This window comes from Heterodontus francisci, chromosome 33, assembly GCF_036365525.1.
Source record: "Heterodontus francisci isolate sHetFra1 chromosome 33, sHetFra1.hap1, whole genome shotgun sequence".
NCBI classification, from domain to species: Eukaryota; Metazoa; Chordata; class Chondrichthyes; order Heterodontiformes; family Heterodontidae; genus Heterodontus; species Heterodontus francisci.
The window spans coordinates 19,712,769-19,723,727 of record NC_090403.1 but is presented as its reverse complement, the minus strand read 5'-3'; the positions used below and the strand labels follow the sequence as shown (position 1 = coordinate 19,723,727).

Here is a 10,959-nt window from a genome sequence, read left to right as displayed (position 1 = left end):
ACATTGAAGAGCCGATTTTCTGACTGCAAACTGTTTGGTGGTGTGTTTTTGTCCAGTGGCCACGTATATCAGGATTCCCACGATTTCTTGGCTCCAATTTTGTAATGATGATGAGCGAGACTACCTGCCAGTACCGAGTGCTCAGATAATTGCCCCTTGAATTGGAACACTCTGGTCACCTTCAGTATCAAACCCAACTGAACTTTCACCTCACTACATTTAGGCAATGGTCAAATCAGCTGGATCGTTGTTGACGGCTTGGATTTGGGAGTTGTAGCAGGACACCATGGACAGCTGAGTGCCCTCTTTTGTGATGTGACTCTCCATGGAAGGGGGACAATATCTTGAATCCGCTGTGAGGTACCACTGAGTGCACCATCTCCGCCACTTTCGGCCCAGCTCCAGTTGCACCTGAACAACCAAACACAAAAATATTCAGAGGAGGCTCCAAGTCGTTGTAAACAGTTGCATCTCTCTCTATCATTTACTCATTGTAACCTTCTCCAATGTCAATATTTCCAGCAGTCTAACGAAGGGAAACAACTGTCTGATTTGTGGTGCCCTGGTGAGGTGGGTCTGTGCCTGATTCGAAGTGGAGGATGGGAGGAGGCAAGCTGGAATTGTCTCATCCCTGGCAGTCTGGACCTGGTTCTTTCTTGTTTGTGCTCTTATAATATTAAGTTCAAACAAGATTTCAATTTTGATTCAAAGCAATAGAATATCCTGAATCTGAAACTAAAACTAATGTATTGGAATGCCCATTTCCAGGCAGTATACCTGGGCCGTTAAAGGGAAGCGCTTTCAACAAAATGTACGGTCGAGCAGTAACAGTTCTCACTTTTTGCAGTGAATTAGCTTATTGCAAAAACTATGCACTGCCAGAAGCTGAAATGAGCCCAATGCCTGTTACTGTAATGTTAAAAGACATTGAGAGAGGCACAGAACCAATTCTCTGTGAGTAAGAATTCTTTAGGTCAATTTACGTTTATGATTCTCTAGAAATCCCAACCAGAGGCGATTGTTACCTGCATGTTTGTGATGTCACTCCATTTCGCCCGGGGTTGGAAGCAGGCAGGAGGGATGCAGATGGTAAGAGAAATAAGGAGGTCATCAAGTATATTGTCTGACAGTAACGTCGCCCTCAGAGAGAGCCATGGGTGTGGGAATTCATGGGCAAGGTGTAGAAAGATGACGAATGGGACAGGAGGACAAAATCATAAACTTGACCCTGCTGTTGATTCTAATCAACAGGTGCTGTTCTCTTAACACACACAGGTGGAAGTTCTCTATTATGTGTTTGTGAATCCCAAGATGTAATGTGCTTGGCTGATAATTATTTCCTGGGCTTGAAGTACATAAATTAATTGTTTTTCTCTTTTCTGGAGTCTTGTGATGTGATGCAATTTATTAGTAATCCAGTAGAGAATTGAATTCTTTGATGAACTCGCAGGTGATTCTTGCACAGACATCTACCCTGTCGTGCTCCAGAGTTCCCACTGAGTACAACAGGAGGAATATGACAATGGTGGTGCTTCATGACACATCTGGCAATATCAGTACAGCCCAGAAAGCTTGAAATCCTGGGGGCCACACTACTGACTGTTCATAGATCAGGGCATCCAAACTATGGCCTGTGAGATCTGCAGATTGGCTCACAAAGCCCATAAAACTCAGCTACACTAGTGCTTACAAGGGTAATTCACTAATTGATTGCTCCCAGTGGGAAGTTGGGCTTGAAGGGAATGCAGGTTGATGAATCGGCATTATGGGGCAGTCGCCCAAACGCCAACCTATGCTCCTTTGGGACTATAAAATGGGGAAATTTCTGTATTTCCCTCATTCATTGGCTGTGTTGTTTGAATTTACTGAGTCTAAAGGATTAGCAGCAGCTTTTCTTGGTGTTGCTTCCCCACTGCTGGTAAAAAGCTAAATGAGAATTTCTAGATTCATTAATGTCTACAACTTAAGACATTTGAAAAGTATTAAAATTTGTACAGTTGATTACCCAGAGACCATTGCCTGGGGAACGTTTACTCTCTGCGTGCAAAGGTCAGGAAAAAGGAAGTAGACATCTGGGTTCCCAGCCCCTTCATTTTTTCCCCAGGATTGTCATGGAAGTGAGGCAGCTGCCTCATTTTCCTCTTGTTGCCTTGGAAGGGTTCCCAGAGCAAGGCTACACAAAGAAGTTGATGGTGGGTCTTGCACAGGAACCTCCATCAGATTGGACAGTTTGACAGGGCCAGTAGTAAGGTCAAGGAGGCCTGAAAAGCTGAAGGGCTTTCCTTTTGTCTCAATCTTTTTAAAAAATTCATTCATGGGATGTGGGCGTTGCCAGCTAGGCCAGCATTTATTGCCCTTGATTAGATACAACTGCATGGCAGAGGGCATTTAAGAGTCACCCACATTGCTGTGGGTCTGGAGTCACATGTAGGCCAGAACAGGTAAGGACATTGGTGAACCAGATAGTTTTTTTTTTACAACAATCAATAATGGTTTCATGGTCATCATTAGACTAGCTTTTAATTCCAGATTTATTAATTGAATTCAATTCTGACATGGGTTTCGAACCCATGTCCCCAGAGCCATATCTTGGGTCTCTGGGTTACTAGTCCAGTGACAATACCACTACACCACTGCCTCCCCTAGGCCTAGAAGCTTTCACAGTGGCCAGACCATGGGCCAGTACTGCAGCTGTAGGTGCTTTACTGTCTCTATCATAATTGCTGGTGCAAGGTCCTGCCAGGGTTGCTGGGGTGGATTGGCAGGAAAATCAGCCCCCCCAAGACTTTGTGGTACATTCCTAAGGTGCCCACGAAGACAAAAAACTTAGAAACTCTTACTTTACAGGAACAGATAGACTTCACACTTACACAGGTCCAGCTCTGGAGACCACCAAACAAAACCCCAGTCAACTTTTTCAATAAAGACATGAGAGCACATCAACCACATGCAGACCCTTCCACATGCACCCTCTGCTTCAGTGACCATTCAAAATGTACATGACACTGTGCAATCTGGTACAACTGAGAGGGCACATAATATGTTGAGAATGCAAAATAGTCACTTTGGCTGAGTAGAGTTGAGCCGGTTGGCCATGTACTCCAACAATGAACTGAAGACAGACACCTGGCCTTCAAATCAACAGAGCTCACACTGTTCCTGTATAAAGCTTTGGTCCAACCTCACCTGGAGCTCTCTGTGCAGTTCTTATCACCTGGGCAGAGATAGTCTAGTGAAGCAGCAAAGAATATTCCAAGTTATGAAGAAAGACCAAAGTGGGATTTCTCTCTTTGGAAAGAGAAGAATTTGAGGTGACCTGGCTAAAGCTTTCAAGATTGTGAAGGAAGCTGGCAAAGTTAATCTAGGCCAGATGTCCCCTGTGTACAATCGTTTAAATCACAGGAGGGAGATTTCAGATCTATCGGTGGGCTGGAGGCCCATATGGTTCATGTACCACCATACTGAACATGTGACCTCTGTGAGTTCTCTTTGGTTGATGGAACTGCCAACGATTGGCAGCCAGTCACAGAGTGATTTATGGCACAGAAGGAGGCCACTCAACCCATCGAGTCCATGCCTGCTCTCCCTAAAGCAATCCAGTCAGTCCCATTTCCCCACTCTATCCCTAAAGCCCTGCAAGTTTATTTCCTTCGAGTGGCCATTCAATTTCCTTTTGAAATCAGTGATTGTCCGTGTTTCCTCAACCTTCTTAAGCAGCAACCACTTGCTGCTTAAAAAAGTTCTTCCACACATTCCGCCATGCATCTCTTGCTCAAAATGTTAAATCTGTGTCCCCTAGTCCTTGTACCATCAGCTAATGGGACCAGTTTTTTTCTTGTCTAACCTATCAAAACCTCATAACCTTGTGCACCTCTATCAAATCTCCCCTTAATCTCCTTTGCTCCAATTGAACAACCCCAGCTTCTCCAATCTAATGTCATGCTGAGATCCGGAGACCTGTGTGCTTCCATTGTAATAAAGCAGGGCATTTAAAAGCTGACTGCTGGAAACTAAAGGGAAAACCTGTAGGGTTAATGAGGGCACACCCAGTCAGTGAAGGAGAAGGGACCCTGATGGAAAGCACAGCAGAACAAGCTGTGGCTTTAACTGCAGTAAGAGTGAAACCCAGGAAGCTTATGGTTGCAAGTGCAGGAAAATTTAATAGGATTCCTGAAGGTTATCAGGGTTTTGTGTCTGAATGGAAAGTAAGCCCATAGTGATTCTCAGGAACGCAGGGGCTACCAGATCCTTTTTACTTGGAAAAGGTCTGACCTTTCCCCCAGAGAGTGCTGTGCACACCAGAATGGTGGTGAATGGTATTGGAGGGCAGTATATGCCTGTACCTGTACACTGGGTGCATCTGGAGTGCGACCTAGTTTCAGGACTGGTGACCATAGGCATTGTCCCTAATTTGCCTGTGGACGGGGTTGACCTGTTCCTATGTAATGACCTGGCGGGGGTGAAGGTGATAGCCCCTCCAGTAATGAAAGAAAGACCACAAGAGGTCAGAGAGACAGGGCTGTGGCAGGAGACGGTCCCCTGCAGTTTCCCTGAATGTGTAGTGGATCAGACCATGATCAAACCAGCTCCCCCAGAGGAGACTGCATTGGCACTGCAGGCAGATGACTTGGTCTGTCTGTCTGAGACTTTCTTTGGAAAGTTAGGAGAGCCAGGGAATGAATTAAATGGATTTTCCCTAGCTGATGCTCAGCGAGTCGACCCAGTATTGCACAGAAAGTTAGCACAGGCTGCCCAGTCTGAAAGTGAAGCAGAGGGAGTCCCTGATTGCTACTATTTAAAGAATGAGGTACTGATCAGGAAATGGAGTTCACCAGTTAATGGTGCCACAGATTTACTGGAGAGAAATATTAAGAAGGGCCCAGGAGACTACAGTGGCTGTACATATGAAAGACCAAAGCCAGCATAAGACAGCAGTTTGACTGGCTAAAACTCCACAAAGATGTGGTGGAGTACTGCAGGAGTTGCCACATGTGCCAGGTTGAGGGGAAACACAACCTACAGTGAAACCTGAACCCCTAAGTCCTGTACCAGTGTTAGGAGGACCGTCCAGCAAAGGGCTAGTGAACTGTAAGGGACCCCCACTGAGAACAAAAAGGAACAGGCAGGCACAAGGCTGGCAAAGGTTAGACAGGGATGCGGAATAAGTAACCAAGAGGGTAGGTTAAAGGAAGTCCAGGAGGAATCCCAGATGAAAACCCCTACTGCCCAGTCAGCTAACCCCGAAAAATGTGAAGAGGTAGACCCCACATCCTCCTATGTAAATGCAGACACTGGAAGCACCCCACCAGAGTTGCTAACAGCATTTACAGGAACCTGCAGAGACAAAGAAAGACCTCTAGGGGGCAGAGAAACCATGAGGGCGATGCTTCACCTAGTCAAAGTGCCACAGGGAAGTGCAGTGGAGTCTGCACAAATACCTGCAGGCAGGAGTGTCCTCTGGGACAAAGGGGAGATCAGCAAAGAATCCTCCTACACAGTCAGAAAAAAAGTGAACCACCCATCCCCTGAAGTCAAAAGCCTTTGCATGACTCAGAATAAGCACTGAAAGAGAGTTTAGAATAGCCCTGCCCCCTACTGACTCTCCTGAAAAAAAACTCCAACTCAGGGCTAATTAAACCTAACCATCTCAAAGACCCGAGGCAGCGATGGAAATAGGCAAACTGAAGAAAAACTTACCAAAAGAACCACCTGTTTATTGGGATGCCAAAAGGTGCAATTTTAATAAATTTTAGGATTTATGAATGAATGAGAGAAATGCATGGTTTTCTTCTGTATCTTATATTTTCTCTCAATCCTTTTAATGAAATGTGCCTTTTCTCAAATCGCACTTCGTTCCATTAGGTGTGGAGATGTCATGCTGGGCCCCCACCTGCCAAGAATGAGGCACATTAATTTTGTCATGAACATTGATTTTAAACTGCTACTGGAGTGAAGAAAGGACTTATTAAACAGATCAGCCGTGGCTGGAAAAGATATTTGCATATTAACAGCCGGTGATTGCAAGGACAGAGGCCCATTCCCTGACACATTCAACCCACAATGGACCTTGATCACCAGGTATTATGTGTAAGAGGAGCATTCCAAAGACTGCTAAGGTGATACAATCCAAGACGTGGTCAGACCAGTTAGTTACATGACTAACCTGCTTGGCAACGAGGGGTTTTCTGAATTGCTCAACTCAGAGTGTCTGCTTGCTTCTGGACTGAGAAGGCCTCTCCTGTCTGCTCCCATCTCTTTTTTACAAGCCTCTGAATCCACATGAACCCCAAGAGAGAAAAGTCTCCTACAGTGAACAAGGTTTAAGAAGAATACTGGGCCCCAACGCAAAGCAATATCTACCTACAATCAAGGACTCTACAGTGGGCTTGAAGAACTGTAACAATAACTCTTCAGATATTTCCTCAAACATTTCCACTTTATTTTTCTTCTGCTCTTTTCTGTCCCTATTTGCATGTGTGTATCACGTATGCATGCTAGCGTGGGTGCGTCATGTATCTGTAGGCATTAACCAAATTAGAGTTTAAGTTTAATAAATTTCAACTTTTCTTCTTTAACCTAAGAAAGCCTGTTGTGCTGGTTTCTTTGCCTTTATAATTGGAAAGCGGTGAACAAGGATTTTAAACACTCTGTGTTTTGAACTCCCCTTTTTGTGAATCCTTGTTCACCGTTTTCCAAATATAAGGCAAAGACACCAATTCACACAGGTTTCTCAGGTTTAAAGAAGATGAACTTTTATTAAAACATCAACTCTAATACAGTTCACGCCTATGGATATACAATGTGCCCACGCTAGCATGCACACGCGATATACACATGTAGCTAAGAGAAGAAAAAAATACGTGAAACAGTTTGATGCAATATCTTGTTGCAGTGCTTCGAGCTCACAGTTTAGTCCTTTTGTAAGTAGTCTTGCTTTTTGTTGGGGCCCAGTAGTCGTCTTAAAACCTTGTTCACATAGGAAACATTTCTCATGTTTTCACAAGATTCAGTTCCGTGGGAAGGAGATGGAAGCAGGCAGGAGAGAGGTCTTTTTGCTTCAGTTCCAGGAGAGATCTTTACTCCAAGAGCACACAGCTTTGTCTCTGTTCCAATTTCTTTGTTGGGAGTTCAAATCCCGTTTTCTCCAATTTAAAATGCCCCTAGTTGGTCATGTGACCAACTGGTTAGATCAGTCTCTTCTGTGCATTGCGGGGGACTGGTTCCCTTTGTTTCACCACTGTCTGGTACAATGCAAGTGTCTTTGCAGTCAGGGGCTTGCAATTTTTAGTTTCAATGTTCATGTGGAAAATAATGTGTGCCTCAGTCTTGGTAGGTGGAGGAGGGGGGGGCGTGGGGGGTGGAGGTGGTTTGCCTGACAATTTCAATATCCAAGTGGTATGTATATATCAAAAAAAGTACTGGTCCTAGCACTGAATCTTGGGGAACACCACTGTCTACACCATCTGCAAGTCTGAAAAATAACTATTTACCACAACTTGCTGTTTTCTGTCCTTAATTGCTATCCTAACAATTGTACTATGGCCAAGTGATAAGGGGAGTGGCTGGTTCCCACTGTTCAAATCCCAGCTGACTGCAGCAAATGTTTTTGTTATTCGGGTTTTAACCCCTTTGTGTTTTATTTGTCAAATAAACAGACAGTGCCAGGTTTTCTTGTAGGTTAAAAACAGAAGATTAAGTATTTATTGAGCAATATTCACCCCTGAAATGGTCGCACCCACACCCATATTCACTCACACACACACGGAGACATAGACAGAGAGGAAAAGCAATGAGGTAGGTTTCGGGGTTCATGGTAAACCTGTGGAATCTTCTTGAAGGTCAATTTCTCTTTTAAAGTTGCAGGCCTGAGTTTTGTAGATTTCTCTGGTAGCTGAGGTCTTCAATCTAGATATGGGGCACAAGTTGAAGTGTAGAATTCACAGCAGGTCACCTTCTTCAGCTTTTGCTGGATTTCTCCCGGTTCTCAGCTGGGTAGGCTTTTGTGATGTTTGTTCTGGTTCTCTCCTCCCTCTCTTTCTCTCCAGACAGCCACTTTAAGGTCAAAAATTACTCACGTGTTGCCTTTGTTGGGAGACGTAGATCTCCTTTCCTTTGGTGACCAACAATGGACGAGGATGTGGCCATTTCACACCTTCGTTGTTTCAGAAGAACCAATTCAATTCAAAAATGTCTCTTGATGGGTTCAGGATGGGTGTAATTGACAACATTTACAATATTTACCAAAACATCCAACGTGGCAGGAAAAATGAACTTTGAAACTCAAAATAATAGCATAAAATTTGTAACAAACACAATTTCTCAATAGTTTGCTGAAGTATTTCCAGTATTTCCTGAACACTGGGGCACAGTCGATATCAATGTAATACTGACATCAATATCCAATGTTGTGTGGTTGGTCTTACCTCTCCATTCAGGAAACAGTACAGGATCGCAACAATGAAACCCTGAGAACAGAGAAAATAAGGTCACACAAAATGCACTCTGCACTATCTTGCTGTATATTCAGGCATTAAACTCAGCTGGAATGAAAATACATTTTGAATGGAATTGCTGGTGGACTGACAGTGGGTCAAATGCTCTGGGACTTTTGTGAACCAACAGAGCATGAATTAGAAATTCAGGCACTCGACCAATTCCAACCATTAATTTTGATCACAGGCCCAACTCTCCAATATGGTGTGAGGACCTTTGCACTGGATGCACCAACGGTGAATGTTTACCCTGTGGTACAACAGTTCAGGAACTCGTCTATCTTGCATTCATTAACACCAAACTACAACCCCTGACAGAAACCCCCTCTCTCCACTCCAAATTCTTACATCTTCCATTAAGCTCTAACCAAGTAGAACTGCCTGATAGCCCTCCAATATATTATACTGACTATATCATAACCCCACTGGTGATTGATTAGTGTTTTCACTAATATCCCACTGGTAGCCAATTAGTGTTTGTACCAAACCCCACTGGAGCTGCCTCAGCCAATTAATATAGCTGTTGGAACCCAATTTGCTTATTTAAAGAATGTTGCCATCAGCTTCATGCAAGTATTCTTGCTGTCTGCTCAGAAGAGCAGACTAAAGTAGCAGAATAATACAAAAACAAAATAGTGTGGATGCTGGAAGTCCAAAATAAAAACAGAAATGCTGGAAATACTCAATCGGTCAGGCAGCATCAGTGGAGAGAGAAAGAGTCCTGACAAAAGGTCATCAACCTGAAACGTTAATGCTGCTTCTCTCTCCACAGATGGTGCCAAACCTGCTGGGTATTTCCAGCACTTTCTGTTTTTATTTAAAATAGCAGATGGTGAAACATTGGTGGATTCTCCAGGTTGATTTTAGCAGCTCTCCCACCCGGTTTTCATTGGGGGGGCGGGGTGGGGGTGGGGGGGTGGTTGTAGGGTTATAATCGCCCATTTCCAACTTCAGAAGATACTTGCTCAGCACCAATGTGAAATTCTTCCATTTTCCACAGAATCCAGACTGAACTAGACTGAGCCCACTAAACTCACTTCATCAGATTCTGAAGGCAAGTTACCACCTCAACAGTGAAGGCTATTTTAACCAAATGGATTCAATTGAAGATTTTGAGACTGAGAGCAATAGATTTTTGTTTAGTAAGATTATCAAGTGGGATATGGAGCAAAGGAAGGTAAGTGGGGTTGAGTACAGATCAGCCATAATCTGATTGAATAGTGGAACAGGCTTAAGGGTTTGAATGGTCTACTCCTGTTAATATATTCCATGCCAAGCAGCTTTAACCAAAGTTAGATTTATTATTAATTTGCATTCACGTCCCCTAGAGAACAAGGTGTCATTCAAGAATGCAGGATTACTCACCTGGAAAGATCCCAGGGCAAGATCAAACACCAACCGGAAGTAGACGTTCAGATGGTCAGGGACAAATACAAAGACAATGTAGTTGACCCCAAACAGTGGGATGAGGAGCAGAGTGGACTTGGCCAGTCTCCTTTTAATAAAAGAAATACAACAATTCATTGCAAACTGTTTTGGATCTCATATATTTGGGGAAGAAATTAATTGACATAAATGAAGAGGCTCCTCATCCCGCTGCACTTGGCTAAATGGGAAAGGAACCTTCACGAATGTACCAGTCAGAGAGGATTTTACAAACACTTGTTTAAAAATATACGGGATTTCAAATTAAACTTTGAAGTCCCAGCAAAAACATCGCCACTTTGGATCTCCACTCCACTGATGTCACGAACAGAAGCTGCTACCTGGGTCCTGGGGCAGCTGCACTAACTTTAATAAAAGCCAGTCCAGGAACTGATTCACAGACGGTCAACCCTGGGAAAGTATTTACCAGTTGGGTTTCTTCATACTTTGATAGTAGTGTGTTATCCTGAGCTTGGGGAGCTTCTGATTGGCTCTCAGATTGGTGTCAAAGCATAATTTTAATTGATGTAAAATCTGCACTGAATGTGAAGAAGGGAGGTCGGTAAGTGAGTGAATTTTAAGGGTTAATCTCTCAAGACTAGTACTTGTTTTGTTTACATATAGCAAGTAATTGAAATTCCTATTTCAGTTAAGAAGTAAGTTAGGTTTCTTACAATTTTAAATAGGGGTATACTAATAATCTGAGGCTAGCTGAATCTAGTTAATTAGGTAGCTAGCTTAAACTGGTTTCTGAGCTCTAGCAGAGTTGACACAGCATTGTTTGCAGAGTATAAATTCAGGGGATGCTCAGTGCTGCTTGTCTGCACTGAGTGTAGCTGGGGGGGGGGGGGCACAGAGTGTGAAGGGAGTTTGGTAAGTGAGGGATCTGGGGAAAGAGTGGAACTATAAATTAAGAAGAAAATAAATTTGAGTGCACAGAGTGTAAAGTGGAAGTTTGGTGCATGAGGGAGTGGCTCATTTCTTTCTTATACCTTTTTTTCGCCTCCAGTAGCTGCTTCTCTCTTCGGAACAGGGGAATAAG

The 10,959-nt window shown here is 43.6% G+C and overlaps 1 protein-coding gene across 1 annotated transcript in view; it reads right to left on the bottom strand.

Moving 5' to 3' along the window:
• Positions 1–219: 219 nt before the first annotated feature.
• LOC137347984 (vasoactive intestinal polypeptide receptor-like) overlaps positions 220–10,959 on the bottom strand; it is a 68,293-nt gene continuing 57,553 nt past the window's right edge. Inside the window, exons 11-13 of the mRNA XM_068013056.1 lie at positions 9,858–9,987; positions 8,424–8,465; positions 220–411 (exon numbers count right to left, since the gene is read on the bottom strand). Of these exons, the coding sequence (XP_067869157.1) occupies positions 220–411; positions 8,424–8,465; positions 9,858–9,987 (364 nt within the window). The remainder of the gene's footprint in view (positions 412–8,423; positions 8,466–9,857; positions 9,988–10,959) is intronic.